Here is a 21,631-nt window from a genome sequence, read left to right as displayed (position 1 = left end):
CCTTCCCTCCTCCCTCCCCCTCCCTCTTGTTGGGATGGATAAACTCTTGAGCTTGTTTTCTATCTCTGCCAAAGGCAAGATAGATGCCTAATATGTCATTATGTATTACACAGAATCACTGGATGAAAATATAAAGTATGATTTTGCATAGAACTCATTGAAACAATGCAACTAAGCCCCTAGTATTCTTGCTTCTGTTCCCAGCAGGTTTCCACTCGTGCCAATGGGCTGGGCACAAGCCCGACATGGGGGTTACATTGTGCTCCACTCAGAAACAGTTTATGTTTACAGTAACTCCTAAGCCCACACAAAATTCCACATGCTTTTTGTTATTTCCTTCTAGGGTTTTAACACTGATGCCAAGTGTTCAAATCAAATACAGATATTGCCAAATAACAGGGCACACTGTGAGGTTAGGTCGAAGAGGGTTTATTATCGGGTGGCAGGACAGGAACTTGACGAGCAATGTGAATACAGAGATCTACTGAGCACACCTTTTCCTTCTTGCCCTTCGGATATATGATACAGTAGCTGACAGATCAAAGTAAAGCATGTGTCGTTTACTTTGCAAAAATCCATGTGTTAGTCTCCTAATTGTTCTGATCCCAGAAAGTGAATCATGCCATGATTCAAAAGAGCTGTCCTTCACATAAACCTAGGAGCACACATTTAAAAAATGATTTATTGTACATCTTTGCATTTCTTAAGGCATGAACAATGGCGTACAGATGGAACAGGTTCTGAGAAGTATCACATCTTTTTTGACAAGGTCAGCACAAGTACACCACATCAAATAGACACACTCGAAGTCTGAGCTGACCAGCTGCCATGGCCCGGGAGCTTCTCTGAGGACGGGATGGTGCTTCCAGACAAAGGACCAAACGCGTGGTTTAGACGTCATGTTGCTTTTAACTCTCTGGATCAGCTTTAAGCACCAGTTACAGTTTGTTTTCTTCACAGACACTTCAGACTTTGGATTTTATATTCTGCTCCTTTTTTTCTGCTTTTCAAGGAGGGCGTGGATGTTTTTTAAGGGATATGGTTGCAGCAAAACAGAAAGGATCCAAAAGTGGTTAGGGGCCTTGTCTAATGCACTTCTGAAAGTCCATTATAAAGATGAATAGAAAAGCAAATGGTCGGTTTTCAGTCGACCCAGAAACCACGCGGAGCTCTAGGAAACATAATTGTGCATAGTTATTTATTCATTCAGAGCGTGATATGTTGGCTAGCTCTACATTCCCAGTTTACCAAAGAACAGGACTGTCTACTTTGCTAAACCCAGGGTCCTTTCGCAGCTCCCAGTAGGTATCATTAGAAACCCAGGCTTCTCTTTGATTGGCATCAATAACTTTTCTGTGGAAATATAAAAACCGACATTAGACTCCAATCACATCAAGATGACCTGGCAATTGGACCCTCTCCCGTAGATGAGATGTGTATGTATAAGTGGTACTTCGTGAGCCAGTTAGTTTCCTATCTGCTTATTGATGGCTTGACTATTTTTGACCAAAAAGAAACTCATTTATATTTGTTCCTCTCGTTTGGTTGAAATGGAAGTGGATGGGGTCCTGGGGAGAGGGGTTAAGGGCACAAATAAATCACTTCCAGGCAAGGCTAGAAAGTGCTAGAACAGTGCCCAAAAAAGCACATGCAGGTACTGTACTAAGAGCTTCAGGTCCCACACAAGAACAGTCTGTGCTTCACTTGTGGGGAAAATTATACAACCACAGTAGCTCCGTGAGCCTCTGCAAGGCTCACGCCCAGAGTGCACCTTCGACACCTAAAGGGCACGGCTGCCTTCCTCCCCAGAACAGTCACAAGATGGCGCCTTGAAAGCATATGAGTTTATTCTGGGCTGATAACGGCCTGGCTCTGGAGGGCCACAGACGGATTTGGAAAATACAGCTTACTCTGTGTGATGTCTACATGATCCTGCAAATAATCCTGTAATAATCACCCATGAACACACCATAGAAAGGCCAAATCTGAATGACATAAGCCCCGTATGATAGAAATAAAATGAAATACTAATGAAGCCAGGATGCCCTTGAGGGCAGTGGGGGTCCCATCATGGCCCTGAGTGAGGGGGTGGAAGCAAGGTTCCACCATTCCAAATGGTGTAGTTGAAGGACAAACAACATTTTTGTACAAGACTCTCAACCTTTTTGCTGCCCACGAAAAGAAAAGAGCTGTTGAGGAGAATTTATTCTTATGGTTCCAAACTGTTCACAAGTGCAAAATCTGGCTCAATATTTTCACTACCGAAACCAGAGTGACCAAAATCAGTTTAATCTGAAGTTCCCTGGACATTAAACCATCTCTCACTTTCTTTTTTTCACCTGGAGTTTCTCACTGCTTGTGGCAATCATTTGCAAAGTGTGCACCTGTTGGGAATGAACCGACTTACTTAAAAAATTTTGGTATATGTTCAAGGTTGTTTTCTTCCATGTAGCGCCTGCGTGATCTCTGCAGCTCCTCTACTCTTTGCTTCTCTGCTGCCGCAGCTTCTAAATTTCCTTCTTCCAAAAACCTAAGCAGAACACAGTTATCTCTTTAATATTTTATCCTCTTTTCTGAGAAAAAAAAAAAAGTGTCATTTTGTATAAGATTACCTTCTGGCTGCTGAGGATATCACATGGTGAACAGTCATACTCTGGTAATGTCCCCTGGCTCCCGCCCCAGGCCACACTACCTCTGTCTGACCGCCCACCAATTAACATTACTTGCTGTGGATGCCAACTGAATTATCGCATACAGCAATGTAAAGCTAGGAGTGAAAGGTGAGTAGTTTGGCCTTGAAGACTTTTCTGTGCTCTCTCAGGCTTAGGACAACATGAAGTACCAGATGTACTCTTTCTCCGTATTATCCAAAAAACACGTGCTAAAGCCCACAGGAAGGATGGTAGCTGGCTGCTCTCCATCTACTTTTAGAGCAGAGTGAGAGGGAAGGAGTGTCCCTGTCTTATTGATGAGAGTAAAACTGATGAAAAAAGAAAAAATAATAGTAGAGGAAATTACAAAAGGCCACAGAAAGGAAAGGAGTCATAAGTGAGGGAATATTGGACTAGAATCGAAAAGAAAAAGCAGACCCAATGGCAATTTACAAAACCTGTATTTAAATTTCAAAATGAAGCAAACTTCAATATGATGCACACGGAAAGTGTGTTGATGAGTGTGAATGTCAAACAGTGAGACTTCATGTTCTAGAGAGGGGGGTGGAATACAAGAGAATTGAATAGTAGGACATTCAATACTGGGTACTGTATTTTGAGTACATCTCATACCCTGTGGGGTCAAAACCATGCTGGGTAAACACGAGGCTTTGACTCAAAGCATTTCTATAGCTTATCTTCTTATTCCTCAGGTTAAAACATACTCCATGTTAAAGAGTAGTAGAAACAAAGAGGTAAAAACACTGGAGGAGGTTTTAGTGGAGACAGAGTTCGTGAATTTGCATACTTTTGATGTCTTGGGGGCTGGGGGCGGAAACCTTTTGTTAAAAACTGTTATCTTCTTTGGGAAGCTTTTTCTTGTGCTAAGTATCTGTTATGATCACCCATGAATATCAGGCTAGCTAGGGTAGAAGGCTCAACTCTTGCAGGGCGAATGAGGGAATGAGTGAATGATTCAATTAATAAAAGATAGTGGTGAAAATAAGCCTTGATGACATCTATAGTGCCTCCGTGCCATGATCTAGTGTCCATTTCAAATATCAATGCCATGCTCACCTCTGATCTGGCCGGAATCGGGCGTCTGTTGGTGGAAGGAGATCTTTCAGCACAGGATCTAACTCATTGAGCTCAATAGCAAACCTTGTGAAACCATAGTAGAGTTCATAGTTGGTTGGCATGGAACCTGGAACGGTGCCAATAAACCACTGTGAGTGGCAAAGAGGAAGAAGCTTGCAGAAGCTGACTTCTTAACCCAGGTGCTTAATTAATACCCACACTAATACTAAATTTATAGTCATAAATATCAGATTAAGATTTTTCTTAAGTGCATTAACTTGGCTGTATTTTGCTAGATAGGAAACATTTTGTTAATTATCAGAAGTAGATTCATATATTTAATAAAATACAGTCTTTAACATAAAACTATGTACATATAATAGTCTTCACTAGCTAAACTATGCCATGATTTCTCCCCCAAATATTCAATTGGGTAACTAAATGCCAGGGTGATTAACTATGAACATTAAGACTTCACGAGAAACACTTGACAATTTACTTCCTTTTGGAAAAAGAAAAAGGCACAGGTCTACGTTAATATTTATTGGCACTTTTTAACTAAACTCAAAGTCAGGATCTTTGTCTGCTTTGCTCATTGATGTATTCCAAGCCCTTAGAGTAAAGTTTGATGCATAGTCACTACTCAATAAATAGCAGCTGATTGAATGAACTGACCACTCTACTAACAGGAAATTTAAATACTCATTGGGCCTTCTTAGAAAACCAACAACTAATTTTAAAGTTAGGAGTAACTGACAAAATTCCAGTGAAAATAAATGTCAGGTGGACACTTACTCCATTTACACTTGATATTCAAGTATTGCTAGTGTATTACCAGAACTCTCTTGATGTCTTTTTGTTAAATGTCAACATAATGCAGCTTTATGCCGCTCAAGTGAGATCACTTACTCTGGTTAAGTTATTGAATTTGTGGATTATAGATGTTTGCAGGTTTTCCCTTGTTTTATTAGAACAGAGAATAAATAAGGATTTTAGTTTGTACAGTTCAATTATCTGAATTCTTTAATAAATACACCTAGCTTTTGAACGTGGGCATTACATTTAAAATGACTTTACATGAAGCCTAATCTCTGACCACACGTCTGATTTGGCTTAAATTTTATAATACCTTATTATCAAATGTTGGGATTTACCTAATTTATATGTTAGGTAAAAATATATAACTATACTTGTCTTAAGCATCTATGGTTTTCTTTACGGTTTGTTTGTTTATGTTTTTAGAGAGCGATCGAGCATGGGGGAGGGGCAGAGACAGAGAGAGGGAAAAAGAGAATCCCAGGCAGGCTCTGAGCTGTCAGTGCACAGCCTGACACAGGGCTCATCCCACGTACGGTGAGATCATGACCTGAGCCAAATCCAAGAGTCAGACGCTTAACTGACTGAGCCACCCAGGCCCACCAAGCATCTACGTTTTTAATCTCACTATTAAAGAAAACAAACATGAGGGGAACTTCATGAGATGTGACATTCCCAAGGTGCCCTCCTAACGCAAGACACCCATACCCATCTCACCTGGTCTCCAGATGCACTTGGCAGAAGGGGCCACGCCACAGAAGAGCCCTTCATGCCACTTCCCAAATAGCCGGTGCACCACCTTCCCCTCCTGATCCATTACAACCCCCTGGACTTCATTCACATTAGAATTCCAGTAATTCACCTGGAAAAACCAAACTCAATTAAAACATCCGATTTCTTTAATAACACCAATCCCTATAATTTCCATAAGGAAAATTTTCTTAACTTTGAAGTTACTCACTCAAATCACTTCCAGAAATCTACCTCAAAATGTTTCATATGAAAGTCTGGCTTTCTAAGTGTTAGTTGGCTTAACTTTATTTTTTTAAATTTTTTAAATGAACTTTGAGTAATCAGTTTTTACCTCTATGGCTAGTACATTTTCTTGATTACTTCCAAGCTATGGAGATAGTCTTTTTTTTTTCTTTTTATGAACTTTATGGACTTGCCACTCACCATTGATCGATCTCAAATTAGTTGTATGTGGTGTGATGTGGGGATCTGAGTTTATTATTATTTTCTAATTTTTAATTATGTTTTTAATTAAATTCCAGTTAGCTAACCTATATGTAATATTCTTTTCAGGTGTACAATTTAGTGATTCAACATATACAACACGTAGCCCTCATCACAAGTGCCCTCTTTAATACCCATCACCTGTTTCTTCCATCCACCCCCTACCCATCTTTTTTTTTTTTTTTTTTAAAAGATGGGTAGCTAACCTCAGTGTATACGGTGTGCTCTTGGTTTTGGGGGTAGATTCCCATGATTCATCCCTTACAACACCCAGGGCTCATCCCAACAAGTGCCCTCCTCAATGCCCATCACCCATTTTCCCCTGTCCCTCACCGCCCCCTATAAACCCTCAGTTTGTTCTATTTAAGAGTCTCTTATGATTTGCTTCCCTCCCTCTCTGTTTGAAACTATTTTTTCCCCTTTCCTTCCCCCATGATCTTCTGTTAAGTTTCTCAAGTTCCACATATGAGTGAAAACATATGGTATCTGTCTTTCTCTGACTGACTTATTTCACCTAGCATAATCCTCCCCAATTCCACCCACGTTGTTGCAAAAGGCAGGATTTCATTCTTTAAAGAAAGGGATAATCTCTATGCTAGGGCAGAAAAGACTCTGTTTCTATCCTAATAACCTAAAATTAATTTACAGGTTAGTAATTTCTTCCTTAGATCCTCCTATCTCAAATTTTTCCTTTGCTCATGGATTTTAATGAGTTTCAATGGGCGATGCTGCAGAAGTCACTTGTGAAATAATTTTTATAGTGTGCGCAAATAGCTAGATTTCATCAGGAAAACCCTGGTCTGGCCTTCTTCCAGCCATGCTTCTCCCCAGGAGACTAGAAGTCTGTGGGAATTTACCCATCTGGATCCCATGGCCCCCTTCTAGATCAGGTGCTAGAATTCCCCCTCCAAACAACTCTAAGCTTATTCCACAGTCTGCACTGGCCTTTCCTTTGGATTCATCCATCCAAAGGGCAGACCATCCACCACCAGTGTGTGAAATTAGGCCTGAGGGGTGGCCAGTGGTGTTTGAGGCGAGTGTGGACAGAGCTCAGACATGCAGCTGGACTGCCTTCACATGTGTGGGGCAGGACAGAGCCAGCTGCAGGAGGGGGGAAAGTGGGAAGGCCATCCATCGGGTCTGGTTCTCCTGTGCTGCCAGGTTTCCAGCTCACAGTTCTAAAGGGTCCAATCTGGCCTTGGGGGTTTTGTTATAAAAGGCATATTTGTCAAGGTCAAAGAACAGAATGTAAGCTATTTGACAGACTGTAGGTTTGATCTACAAATTTTAAATATTTACACATATGGAATTGGGGCCCCCATTTGTACTCTTGCTCTGAGTTCTGGAAATATTAGGGGCAGGCCTAAATCGAAGCTTCTCGTGGCCCACAAAACTAACTGCACACATTTGCTGTCACCACCCAACCAGAGCCAACTAATGATCCTGGCTTTTCAGTTCTGAGCCACCTAATGAGTAGCTTTTTTTCCAAGGAAAAAAGGAAAACGCAAAAAACATCTTGAGTAAAAATAAAGACCTTCAATTAATAATATGACCTTCCAAATGGCTTCAAAGGATTTTACTAAGAGAACATTTTTGAGTGTTAAGACTTCAATATGTTACCCGCTTTTGCCATGACAGAATGAGATCAGGAGTAGAACAGATAAAGGGGCTGGTGGGATCTCTGTACCATGATGAGTTCTGTAGCATGCCTAAACAAGAGGGCAATACTGTGTGTTCCTCTTCGGACCACAGACACTAAGGGAAAATGATATTGTGTAAGCATTTCTATCCCAGGAATCTTTTCCTGTTAATAAAGGTGATGTTTTTTTCTTGAATGTATTTGGATTATAATAGTGGCAGAGTTGGATAAGCTTGTGGTGACTGGAAGCTATCATCCACACGCATCCTCAGAAAATGACAAATGCATTATAATTAGCTCCCTAAAATAAGATCACTTGACTGTGTTGCAATCAAGCAGGAATAGAAATAGAAACCAGAGGACTCGCTATAGGCAAGAAGTGTTTTCTGGAATTTTACCTAATGGGTGCTGACTGGCTGCTTAAAAAGAAAATTCTTTGGAAAGGGTATTTCTTCTGTCTTGAGATGGTGCCTTTTTTGACCTCCACATATTCAGAAGTCTAGATGCCTTGTGTAACTCTACCAGTAGGTTCTGCTTTCTTACCTAAAATGCCCGTAAGGATCAATGGTACAGGAGAGATTCACTTGCTGCTGTTTAAGGTAACTGTTTTATTTCTCCTTTACAAAGCACTTTATATTGTTTGTTTTTTTCTTGACTGTTGTGTGATATTATTTACCTTAACAAATGTGAGTTTGCAAATGCAAACACTGCTTTTGGTATTTCTAATGGTTACTTCTCCATAATGCTCTATCCACCTCCTCCCACTGAGAATATTATGTATACATGTGGTGACTTTATTCCATACATAGCAATCTCCATACCTAGGGAAGAATACAACATTGATTAAAAACAATGAAGGTTACAAATATTTATGACTGTTTCTACTACTGAGAATATTATTTGGCCAAAGCTCTCTCTTCCCTCCTTTTCCCTCTCATTTCTTTGTTGAACATTTCTATGTAGTCAAGGATATTTATGATATGACTTATTCATTTAAGGAACATTTCAGTGCTTCCTGTAGGCCAGGTGCTAAAGCTACCAAGTTGAATAGGACCTGTGTCTTGCTCTCTTGGAGCCAACAGTATGGTAGGGGTAGATGGACATGGAAACAAATACTTACAATAAAATATGATGAGGAAGTAGCATGAGAACAGAGAAAGGGGAGTCCTTATATCTGCCTGGAACGTGCGGTAAATATCAAGGAAGATTTGTTAGAGAAGGCTGGGTTCAGTCTAAGCTTAGAGGGTGGAAAGGAGGGTTCTGCAGGCTGGGAAAGGCATTGACAAAGCCACAGAGGTCAGAATAGCATGGTGCATCTGAGGGCCTGCCAGTGGTGTGCCACACATGAGCGGGTATGGTGGGTGGCAAGACTGGCAAGGTGGATGGGGTGGAGCAGGGAAAGCCTTCAATGATGTCCCAATGAGTCTGGCTGGATTCACAGTGCAGGTAATGTGCCACTGTGGAAGGATCTGAAGGAGGAGATAGGCATGGTAGGATGGGACTTTAAGTAAGATTATCCTCAGCACATTGTTTCATACTCTGAGTTAAGACCAAAGATGTGAATAATTCTTTGAGAAAAGACTAATGATCACAGCACGTACCTAATGCAAATTCTGCGACAGAGTTTCTGCCAAGGAATGAGATGACATAGCTTCAGATTGCCTTTAAGTTTACACATTATATATATTTTCTTCTTTAATTTTTTTAACGTTTATTTATTATTTTGAGAGAGAGAGAGAAAGACAGAGAGCGAGCAGGGGAGGGGCAGAGAGAGAAGGGGACACAGAATTCAGAGCAGGTTCCAGGCTCCGAGCTGTCAGCACAGAGCCCGACGTAGGGCTCAAACCCACAAACCGCGAGATCATGACCTGAGCCGAAGTCGGATGCTCAACCAACTGAGCCACCCAGGCTAATAAAATTTATCTATTTTTCAAAATAAAATAAAACACTTCTAAGTTTCTAAGAAGACTTATGAGTTGGTATCATGTGGACTCTATATACACCATGGTGTATACAGAGGGAAAACTCTTCTCATGAATTTGCAAATAAAGTCTATTTTGTGGTTCTGGGAATTCTTCCCGTTCCCCACCTTCTTTCATATCCCATCCACCAGCAAATTCTGTCATTAAATAAGCAAAAAACAAAACAAAACAAAACAAAACACCACCAACCAAATGAAGAAAGAAACAAAACAACAATCAAGCCTTTGGCCTCAATGAAAACTTCAATTAATTTAAAAAATTTATAGGCTATATCCTCTAGAAAAATACCATAAAAGAATTCCATCACTCTTCCTCAATAACTTAGACATTAGAAATAGTCCCTGGATCTAAGGTGAATTCAAAAGTGAAAACATATATTATATAGAAAAAAAGAACCTCTGATGTAAAATGCAAACTAACATGGTGACTGGGACAGGTAGGTGGCTGGTATTGACTTGATGAACGGAGGATGAGCAGAGAGAAGTAGGGAGCTTTGATACAGATGCTAAAGTCCTCATTTGCTTTTGGTGGGGGGATCCATTCTCAAAACCTTGGAGATGTTAACAGAAGCTTTGGGCATACATAGAAATGGACTGTTGGCACCTTCTAGAGTTTCAAAGGCCCATTTCTGATTTAGAAAAGCAGGTAAGAGACCAAAAGAAAGATGAGAGCAACCTACCTGGGAAGCATGACATTCAGTGTTCCAACAGGCAGGATTTCCATCGACTTCCCCCAGAACTTGTTTTTCCATCTGATATCTACACAACATAGGCAGAGGAGAGGAAATATATATTCCATATCTAATCATTTATTCTATAAAAACCTAACAGGTGTATCACACTCTACGTTTCACAAAGAACTTTTGCAATCACAATTGATTCTATATTGATTTAACATATCAAGTACCTGGGGATGGCCCACGGTGAAAAGATTAACTGTGAACCAAAAAAATCTACTGTCTATGTTTCTCTATGACACATGTTCCTTATCTGTTTCAACTAATACAACTGGGAAAAACTCAGAACAGTATGTGTATACACATGTGTGTATGAATATTCACGTACACATATATACATAGACTCTACTGTGCTTTAATGTCTAGATAAATGTTGTTGTAAGTTTTAACTAAATGGTGGAAACAGTTAACATACATGTTAAAAATAAGATGTATAATAAAAATAATTGCAGTATGGCAATACCATGGATTTATTTACATATTGATTTGAAAAGTTATATGATTTGGGAAAATAGTAAAAAAAGAAAATCTCTAATACAGAAAGTAAGTAAGATTTATGAGAAAATGAAATTAACCTAAGGAACATGTTCCTATGCTGGTTGTTAAGATATGGCCCAGGGCTCATATGATGTTTATCTCACATGATGGCTTTATGTGTTACTGGGGGACACTCAGGTTTGCCTGTGCATTTGTAATAACCACTTGGCCCCATTTTGATGGACTGTAAGTAAGGGAGCTTAGTGTGGTTTCCACAAAATTTCTGACTCTTTGTTATGACCAAGAAATGACTTATTTTCTCATTTTGCAATCAAATACAGTCATACTACTCTATCATTTTCTGTGTTTCCAGGTTGAGAAAGTGCATACGAGAAGAGGCATTCTGTGAGCAATGACGCTCCCTTCCAAACATGAAGGAACAATTTATACTTAATGGTTAAACGTACATATGCAGTTGACCCTTGAGCAACATGGGTTTGAAATGCATGGGTCCACTCATAGGCAGATTTTCTTTGATCAATAGGGTACAGTACTATAAATATATTTTCTCTTCCTTATGATTTTCTTAATAACAATTTCTTTTCTCTAGCTTACTTTACTATAAGAACACAGTACATAATACATATAACATACAAAATATGTGTTCATTGACTGCTTATGCTATTGTTAAGGCTTCTGGTCAATGGTAGCCTGTTAGTAGTTAAGTTTTTGGAGGAGTCAAAAGTAACACGAAATTTAGACTGTGGGGGTCAGCACCCTAACCCCAGTGTTTTCAAGGGTCAACTGTATAGTTTTCTTTCTAAAGGGGTTTTGAAGGGTACCTGGGGGGCTCAGTCGGTTAAGTGTCCGACTCTTGATTTTGGCTAAGGTCATGATCTAGTGGTTTGTGAGTTTGAGCCCTGCATTGGGCTCTGAGCTCATAGTGCAGAGCCTGCTTGGGATTCTCCCTCTCTCACTCTCTCTGCTCATGCGCATGCTCTCTCTCTCTCTCTCTCTCAAAATAAATAAAAATAAATAAACTTTAAAAATCAAAAGGGGTTCTGAAACTTGCAATTTCAGGTAAGTTTGTAACATTGTGATTAAACATTCTGGTTAAGTAGAGACTTCAATTCAAATCTCTGAGCCTCAGTGAGTTAAAGACCACAAATCAGCACACTGTTTACATATCTAAATAGACTGTGGCCATAGATGATGTGCCACAGAAACTTCTTTCACAATTAAGATCTTGAACACACTCAAAAAACAAGAAGGCAGCAGTTAGAACCTCCATATTATAGAGGGCAGATAATGAGGCATAATGAGGTAGAGTGATAGCCCTGAGCTGGCACAGTGGGCATGGAGCTCTGCTGTCCCTAGGGCTGTGTTGCCTACGTATACAATTTCATCTCCCAGATGGTTTCATATTTAAAGCCAGGAAATCTAACTTCTCAAACTCAACTCCACACCAATTACTAACATTCTCCGAGTTCCAAAGGCAGAAATCTAACCTGAGCATAATGGAATACTACGTGGCAATGAGAAAAAATGAAATATGGCCTTTTGTAGCAACGTGGATGGAACTGGAGAGTGTGATGCTAAGTGAAATAAGCCATACAGAGAAAGACAGATACCATATGGTTTCACTCTTATGTGGATCCTGAGAAACTTAACAGAAACCCATGGGGGAGGGGAAGGAAAAAAAAAAAAAAAGAGGTTAGAGTGGGAGAGAACCAAAGCATAAGAGACTGTTGAGAACTGAGAACAAACTAAGGGGTGATGGGGGGTGGGAGGGAGGAGAGGGTGGGTGATGGGTATTGAGGAGGGCACCTTTTGGGATGAGCACTGGGTGTTGTATGGAAACCAATTTGACAATAAATTTCATATATAAATAAATAAAAAAAAATAATGTACATTTAGAAAGCAGAAACTGTTTCATTGGATTTTGAAGTTATAATTGAAATACAAACCTTGCCAAAACACAAAATTCTTGGATTCACAGTGACAGGCAGAAATGGGTGGATGGTGGCTAACCTGGTAATTAAAAACAAAAAAGAAGGCAATGTCATCAGTGTTAAAACTTCTATAAAGGATTAAGTTTTTTGCAACATATACAGGCTACCCCCAAATAAAAAACTAGTCAACTCATCCATCTCTGTTACTGAATTATTTTCAAAATGTGTAAGTAAATTACTGAATCGGTCACTTTAAGACTTCATGCTTATATAAACACTCTCTAGAGAAGTTACATACATTAAAAGATAAGCAAAGTGAGTTTTCTGGAAGCTGGTATCATACCCCACTGAAAGCAGTGGTTTATCAAAAAAGCTGTTTTCATCGTCAAACGGTCTTCCTATAGTTTCTGCACAGAAACCTCACTGAGTCCAGTTGGGCTTACCTGTTCTGAGAAAAATCGGAATCCCTTGTCCTCTCTAATGCATTCGTAAGTCTCCCCGAGGACAGGGTTGAATGGCTTACTTCCTGCTCTGAAATAGGTGGAGCAATATCCTGAAACTGCAAATGCAGCAATAAGAACCTGTTAAAACATTTAAGAAAGGAAAATAATATAGGAGAGACTACTTCCAGGCCTGTTCGTCCCTCATTCCTCTAGATTTTACACCCCCCTGTCAATGGGGGCTGATTTGGCAGCATTTTAATTCTCTATTATTTGCACAGGCTCTTCATAAACTCATGGGTTAAAAAAGGAGTGAAAATGAGGCTCAACTTGGGTGGGAAACAGCAGGCAACTGAGGCCAAGTATTCTTCATTCACCTGTCACCCAGTTTTTGGAGTGTCACAGAGTTCAATGGTTCTGACACCTAGTTTATAGGTTATGTCATTTGCATAGCTTAGTGCCATGTGCAGGAGGCTCGTGGCTGCTGGTGCTTTCTTTCTTTCCAGAGGGCAGTCAGGTTTTCCACAGTCATGTGGAGTAGAGGCCAGGGCAGAGCACAAATAGGAGGCTATTTTTTCTGACCCAAGTTCTTGAACAGATGGGCTCTCTTGGCTTTCAGGAAAAGCTAATAAAGCAAGGCCGTGTAACGCTTCAGACCTATAAGGAGTGTGATACCTTTACCTCCTAACTTCAGAAACACTCATGACAAAGATAAGTCACAAAGCATATATTTTCTATAGAGGTATCTGGAACTTTACGGCCCTGCCCAATTTATGCGAACTGCTTGGTGAGAGTGTTACGCAAAACCCAAAGATTCCATCCTAACGAATACTGCCTTAGTCCACATCTAGGGTTGACGAATCCTTAAAAAGCGCTGTTCTATTATTTATTACCATGCGCTCATAGGGGTCATCAGTTTCTGAAGCCTTGTCCAGAAGCTCACTGTATTCGATCTCCTCACAGAGATGCTGCAGCGTGTTGAGTGGCTCATTCAGCTCCACAGGCATGGAGACTTTAGACAAGTCTTTACCAATGTTGTTCCTCAAGATATTCCACAGGTTAATGTTACTGGTGTCAGGACAGGGAGCTGGCAGGCATGTTCGACGTCCATTTCGGAAGGCCCCTCCTGTAAGCTCCCCATTCAAGACTGGAAGAGAGAGAAAGACAAGAATCATAATAAAAGATACTTCGCTATTTTGATTTCATCACATCTAGGAAGGAAATAACTCTTTCAAATAATTATGAAGAGTGAATGGAATTATTTCAACACAGGGATGCTAATAAATGCACAAAATGTCAACGTATAGTTTTTTTTTTTTAAAACAAGGTATTAAATAAACTCAAATAATAGTCCAGAAAAGATAAGTCAAATTTTTAAAAAGTACATAGAGTTAATGAGAAAGACTCGAACTTTTGGTTTAAACAAGAAGTAAAATTTTTTCATCTACCTAACAGATTTTTCAACCATTTACCTCAGCAGATTGTACAAACATAAAATGTATTGAAGAAACAATTAGTAAGGAGAGAAAATGATTATTCACTGAATCACCAGGGTTCTAACTTGGCAAGAAGACAGAACAACCTGGAAGCTCAAAGGATGCCTACTTTGCCGAGAAATGTTGTCTGCAACACTGGTGTTGTCTTCAGATATATTATCACTCACATCACTGATGTAAGACTCATCATCTGAAGCCTAAAAAGGGAAAGCACACAGAAAGGATCAGAATTCTTGTTTCATCTCAAAAGGTCAAAAAATCAAATGATTAAGAACAAACTCTTGTCCAAATAAATAGCCTGGGTCACAGGGAGAAATGGGCTTGGCCCACATGCAATGAACACTTGAGCGAGAGTGTGTGCCATCAGCCGGAATATAGCACTGCTCGAAAGCAGCCTTTGTTTTTTATTTAAAAAAATTTTTTTAATGTTTATTTATTTTGAGAGAGAGAGACAGAAAGAGAGAGAGAAAGAGCAGGGGAGGGGCAGATAGAGAATTCCAAGCAGGCTTCCACACTGTCAGTGTGGAGCCTGATGTGGCACTTGAACCCACAAGACGTGAGCTGAGTAGAAACCAAGAGTCACTTAACCAACTGAGCTACCCAGGTGCCCCCAAAGCAGCCTTTGTCTTTAAGTAGCTCCCTGCCTTAGTTAGGGTGAGAGGCTGCGGGAGCCCAGGACATAATCAGGCGTATTTCAGCATAATACAATAAGAACATGCAAAAAAATAGGAGGGCTTCTACTCCTCCCTAGAGGGGTCAGGAGAGGCTGCTCAGGGGAAATAAAATTGGCACTGGGTGTTGGAGAGGTATTTAGAAAGGGAAGAAGCACAGGAGGAAGGGAGAATGTACACAGGTAAGGAACATGAGGGAAACATTCCATTCTAGGAATGCTCAGGAGTTGAGGGGCTGTGACAGAGGGTGGGATGAGCAGGAGGAGGGTCCCACTGTGAAGGGCGTTTCATGACAACATAAAGGGATCCATAAAATCCCACAGAGTTATTACATGCAAGGGGATGACTGAGTCACTGTTAGTTTTCAGGAAGACACCTGGCTGCTTTGCCTTTGGGAGCTCAGCTAAGAGGATACTACATAGATCTGCGTAGGAGATAACTGACAGCTTAGGTTCAGACGGCCACGGTGAAGATCTGGAAGTAAAGCTGCTTGAGAGCCTCATTTGATGACAATGGACAAAATTTGGCAGATTATTTAGGAGTGAGAGAGGAAGATCCAGGGATGGGGGAAATCAAGAATTACGCCCCTCTGTATAAGAGAAAAACATGTCATAAAATGAAACCAAAATTTGCATGGGGATAAAGTTAAGGGGCAACATATGTACTAATACGGGGAGCTAGAAATGGATCAGGTAAGAAAACAGAGCAGGACAATAGAGCCACTCAGAAATGGGAATACCAACGTGTCTACTGTAGGCAAGAAAGCTGTTGGGGCGCCTGGGTGGCTAAGTCAGTTAAGCGTCCGACTTCAGCTCAGGTCACGATCTCATGGTCCGTGAGTTCAAGCCCCCCGTCGGGCTCTGTGCTGACAGCTCAGAGCCTGGAACCTGCTTCCGATTCTGTGTCTCCCTCTCTCTCTGACCCTCCCCCGTTCAAGCTCTGTCTCTGTCTCAAAAATAAATAAACGTTAAAAAAAAAAATAAAAAAAAAAAAAGCTGTTGATACACATACTTACTGTCTTGAAAATGGATATAACGCTACATTTTTTTCTGCATATATAATAAAACATTCTTATTGTAAAAATTAGAAATTATGTGAGGGTAAACAGATTATATAAAAATGAACCATAATTCCATCACCTAGTGGAAACCACTTCTAACATCTGGATATTACCCCCAATTTCGAAATGCCTATAAAAACATGTTGATACATTTATCTTTAGATACTGAACAAGGGGGTCAGTTTATATACTGTGTTATGGTGTTCTGAATATATTTCCATTATAATAAATACACCTCTCATCTTTCTTTGGAAAGTCAATGTAATTCATTATACAGGTATAACACAAGGAACTCAGCCAACCTTTAAATGGTTTCCAAATTTTGGTGCAGCTGGGTGACCCAGTCTGTTGGGTCTGACTCATGGTTTCCACTCAGGTCATGATCTCACGGTTTTGTGGGTTTGAGCCCCCTGTCAGGCTCTGCACTGACAGCGTGGAGCCTGCTTGGGATTTTCTCTCTCCCTGTCTCTCTGCCCCTCCCGCAATCCCGCTGTCTCTGACTCTCTCAAAATAAATATACTTTAAAAAAAATGGCTTCCAACTTTTTATTATTACTGACAATACTTGGATGCACATCGTTGTAAGTATATTTCTGTGATTCTGTCTGGCAATTTCATTAACATTTATTCCTAGCTGTGAAACTGCTGGATCAAATGGGTCACATTTAGGCTTTAGACACATGTTGCCAAGTTACTCTCTGGAAAGATGGTAGTAATTTGTTCTCACTAGCAGCAGACGAAAACATCCATCTCTTTACACCCACTTAAACACTATCCCTTTTTAGTATCTATTTACCTTATGTAGAAAATTTTCTTTTTAAATTCTGCATTTTATCTTTTTTTAAATTTGCATTCTTTTTTTTCCTTAAAATTTTTTTTAATTTTAAAAATTTACATCCAAGTTAGTTAGCATATAGTGCAATAACGATTTCAGAGATAGAATCCAGTGATTCATCCCCTACATATAACACCCTCTGCTCATCCCAGCAAGTGTCCTCCTTAACCCTTGCCCATTTAGCCCATCCCCCCACCCACAACCCCTCCAGCAACAAACCCCTCAGTTCTCTGTATTTAAGAGTCTCTTATATTTTGTCCCCCTCCATATTTTTATATTATTTTTGCTTCCCTTCCCTTATGTTCATCTGTTTTGTATCTTAAATTCCACATATGAGTGAGGTCATGATATTTGCCTTTCTCTGACTAATTTTGCTTAGCACAATACACTTTAGTTCCAACCATGTTATTGCAAATGGCAAGATTTCATTCTTTTTGATTGTCCAGTAATACCCCATTGCGTGTGTGTGTATGTGTGTGTGTGTATATACACACACACACACACACACACACACACAAACACACACACATACACACAAACACATCTTTTTTTTTACTTTAATTTTTTAATTTATATCCAAATTAGTGTATAGTGCAACAATGATTTCAGGAGTAGATTCCTTAATGCCCCTTACCCATTTAGCCCATCCGCCCTCCCACAACCCCTCCAGTAACCCTCAGTTTGTTCTCCATATTTATGAGTCTCTTATGCTTTGTCCCCTCCCTGTTTTTGTATTATTTTTGCTTCCCTTCCCTTATATTCAGCTGTTTTGTCTTTTAAAGTCCTCATATGAGTGAAGTCATATGATATTTGTCTTTCTCTGACTAATTTCACTTAGCCTAATAACCTCCAGTTCCATCCACGTAGTTGCAAATGGCAAGATTTCATTCTTTTTGATTGTCGAGTAATACTCCATTGTATGTATGCGTATATATATATATATATATATATATATATATATATATATATACACATACCACATCCTCTTTATCCATTCATCCATCAATGGACATTTGGGCTCTTTCCATACTTTGGCTGTTGTTGATAGTGCTGCTATAAACATTGGGGTGCATGTGTCCCTTCAAAACAGCACACCTGTATCCCTTGGATAAATACCTAGTAGTGCAATTGCTGGGTCGTAGGGTAGTTCTATTTTTAATCTGTAAACTTGTTTTCTTTCACACATTTTTTAGTTTGTCATATAGAGTGCATTTGGCAAGTTTGAAATTTATTTTTTAATGTGGTTTTAGCTTTTTTCTTGCCATGTAAAAGTTTTAAATTTGTAGATAATAAAATCAATCAGTCTTTGCCTTTAAGGTTTCAGGCTTTCTTGCTGTTGCTTTAAAAATTAAAGTTGAGGAGGATTAATATATTTATGGAGAACAATGATAGAACTACTGTATACATAAATGAAGAATGATGGTTTTGCTTTGCACACTGAGCAAGTCTATAAAGATGGCAAATTAAAAGTAAAGTCTTTTCCTGATTCACATTTTCCCACTGCCAACTGGTTTCCAGTTCTTATTGACTGTAAAAGAGCTGATGATTAAATCATCATGGCACATGAAAGCCACCTTCCTAAGCTTGATAGAAAAAAAACAAGAGTAAATCAAAGTCTTCCACATGATTTCTCTTTAAAAAGCTAATCACACCTAATTATGTTAGAGGAGACAAATGCCTTCTTAAGCCAAATTCGTGTTGCATGCTTATGTACTGTTTGAACATTTGTTAAGATAACATTCATGTTTATCCTACAAAAAGCTATAAACAGCCCATTTCTCTTGAATTTCTAATCCCTCCCAAGCTAATCCATGATAAAAATGGTCCAATACCCATTTCCTTGTAGAATGAATGGTCCATGTAGAATGTAAAACAATTCTACAATGACAGTGGGCCCTGAGAAAGACCTACATTCTCATATGTGTGAGGAATAGCTAAGGCTGGGCAGTCTGGCTGTGGTCCATGTACATTATCTTGTATATAAAGTTAAGGCTCTGCAGTATTATAATAAAACAATCAATATACATTCATTTTCTTCCCAATAGTCAAGAAGTCCTGGGGACAAATATTTCTCTTTAAGAGCTTAGGGATTCAAAAGAATTCAGGAAATATATATATATTTTTCTATACGTGACCAGGCATATAGTATTGTGGAAACAAGTTAATAGTAGAGGAAAGGACATAGATCATTCTGGGAGCAAGAAGAACATTTTTTTAAGGAGCTGAACATTCGTTAAATGAAGTGCATGGGTAGATATCACACAAAGCAGATTTTTTTCCCCACTCATGGAAAATGTTAATGTAAGACAGCTAATGCCCAGATGTTTCTCAGATTAATCATGTGTTAAAGTGCTATAAGCATTCCTTCATTCAGTTAGCAAATATTTGGCCCCTGAAAGGCCCCAGAAGAATAGAAATTACAAAAGGCTGCAGCTGAGAAGAGAGAGCAGATTATAAAGTCTTTGTGTGATAACTAAGGGGTTTAGATAGTTATGTTAAGGACCCTGGAGAATAGGGACATGATCGGATTTCCATTTCAGAAAGATTAATCAGGCTGTCCAGTGGAAAATGGATTAGAGGGGCAAGAAAGAAGGCAGGGAAAGCAGTAATGGGGACTGATCAGGTAATCCAGTGGGGAGATGATGGAGGGTTGAATCGGAGTAGTGGCAGTGAAGCTGTAGGAAAATGTATGGATTTGGTAGTATTTAGGTGACAAAGGTTACAGAGCCAAGGAGGAAATCAATGTGGTGAGTCCTAGTAGGGCAGATGGGGTGAAGGCCAATACCCAGGTATTTGATGTGAACACTTGGGTAGAAGAGCACTTAGATAAGCAACATGAGAAGTACGGGCAGGATTCTCCCCACTTGGGATATGTGTGTGTGTAAGGGGTTTGTTGATTAATCCATTTTTGGACATGCTGAGAGGTTGTGTGGCACACCCAGGTGACAATGTCTCACAGGCAGCTGGTTATGTGGATCCTGAGTTGACTCTTGCTCTCTCTTCAGACCTGTTCTCTCTCTGAGCTTTATTTATTTATTTATTTTTGTTTTTTAAATGTTTCTGAGACAGAGACAATGAGAAAGAGAGAGAGAGAAAGAGAAAGAGAGAGAGAGAGAGAGAACAAATGCATATGAGAGCAGGGGAGGGGCAGAGGGAGAGGGACAGAGAATCCCAAGCAGGCTCCATGCTTAGCACGGAGCCCAATGCAGGGCTCAAACTCATGAACCAGGAGATCATGACCTGAGCCAAAATCAAAAGTTGGATGCTTAACTGACTCACACAGGCACCCCTCTCTTTTAGCTTTAGATTTGAATACCCAAATGCTGGCCAGATAACTCCACTGAGAGGTCTCATAAATACATAATGCCTCAAAGTAAATGCATCATCTCCGTGTGCCCCCATCCTTCCCTCTGCCACTAGGTTCACTCTTCCCCCAGAGCCGGTACCACCATGCTGCTTTGGATTGTGACATAAATAACCTGCTTCACGTCCTCTTCATTTCTGTATTGTCAGTGTCTGTGACAAGTGGCACTTGGGCACCCAGTCAGTGTGCCTCCAAGAACTTGAAAATAGGGAAATTAGGTTGCTTACAGAGGGATAAGCTACAAAGTCATCGGATGATGGGTCAGAGCTCAGATAACATGGAGCCAAGTTTGACTGTAACCTGACTGATGACGGATGAAGGGTGGTCAGCAACGGGAGGTCAGAAAAGAGAGACTCAGAAAAGAAAATGCTGGTAGCATGCCTCCAGCATGGTGGTCCCTGGGGGGTGTGGAGATGCGCAAATACCCCGTCCATGTGGCAGAGTAGCCCGATAACCGAGACAAAGCTGTGCGGGAGGCTATTACATTGCAGCCCTCCCAGCCTTTGGTTCCTTCAAATCACTTTTCCTGCTCCGGTTCCTTGCTCACCAAGCAATGTGCTGACTAGAGTTAGGCTTCCCATGTGGGTTGGCCTTAGGGAAAGAGATATAAATCAGCAAGCATGATTATTCTGCCCCTCTGATAGCATCTGATCAATTATCATTACGAATAATTAAACTAGTACTCTGGCTTGTACATGGGAGTCCCTGTGAATCTGTTAACATATGACTAGCAATCTGAGAGGCAGGTGCATGGCTTGGTGTGGTAACAAATTCAGTACCCGATACAAGAATTCTATTTTACCTCTCCCCCACTATAAAAGTGAGATGTGTTCATTATTTCTTTCTCTTCTCCACTTATTTTTGTTTCTAAAATTGCTCATAATTTCAAACATCCAAAAACAACTACAACTAATTGTCAGGATGTTTCCTTCCAATCTATTTTCTATGCATATGGAAATAACATTTATCAACTATTTGTTATTTAGCAACTATTTCACTTCCTTTTTGTAAAAATGCAGTACCAAATCTGCAACCTCAAATGACAAAAGTTTTAATCAACTGTGTGGGAAAGAGCTTCGGCTGCTTCTCCCATGCCAAAAGAAAGATTCAAAGGAAGGAAGGAAGGAAGGAAGGAAGGAAGGAAGGAAAGAAGGAAGGAAGGAAGGAAGGAAGGAAGGAAGGAAGGAAGGAAGGAAGGAA

At 40.0% G+C, this 21,631-nt stretch overlaps 1 protein-coding gene across 15 annotated transcripts in view; it reads right to left on the bottom strand.

The window, feature by feature from the left end:
- Window positions 1-413: 413 nt before the first annotated feature.
- The window catches only part of OSBPL6 (oxysterol binding protein like 6), a 210,711-nt gene continuing 189,493 nt past the window's right edge, over window positions 414-21,631 (bottom strand). For all 15 annotated transcript variants that reach the window (XM_040475495.1, XM_040475494.1, XM_040475491.1 and 12 more), the window contains 10 exons: window positions 14,612-14,699; window positions 13,900-14,153; window positions 13,010-13,147; window positions 12,582-12,645; window positions 10,081-10,159; window positions 8,096-8,240; window positions 5,262-5,406; window positions 3,729-3,855; window positions 2,408-2,530; window positions 414-1,353 (listed from right to left, as the gene is read on the bottom strand). In XM_040475495.1, the coding sequence (XP_040331429.1) occupies window positions 1,245-1,353; window positions 2,408-2,530; window positions 3,729-3,855; window positions 5,262-5,406; window positions 8,096-8,240; window positions 10,081-10,159; window positions 12,582-12,645; window positions 13,010-13,147; window positions 13,900-14,153; window positions 14,612-14,699 (1,272 nt within the window). In that variant the 3' untranslated portion in view covers window positions 414-1,244. The remainder of the gene's footprint in view (window positions 1,354-2,407; window positions 2,531-3,728; window positions 3,856-5,261; window positions 5,407-8,095; window positions 8,241-10,080; window positions 10,160-12,581; window positions 12,646-13,009; window positions 13,148-13,899; window positions 14,154-14,611; window positions 14,700-21,631) is intronic.

The sequence above is a fragment of the Herpailurus yagouaroundi genome, unplaced genomic scaffold, assembly GCF_014898765.1.
Source record: "Herpailurus yagouaroundi ecotype Mexico unplaced genomic scaffold, PumYag 140, whole genome shotgun sequence".
NCBI lineage: Eukaryota > Metazoa > Chordata > Mammalia > Carnivora > Felidae > Herpailurus > Herpailurus yagouaroundi.
Note: the sequence above shows the minus strand (reverse complement) of the source record. Positions and strands in the feature narration are given on the sequence as shown.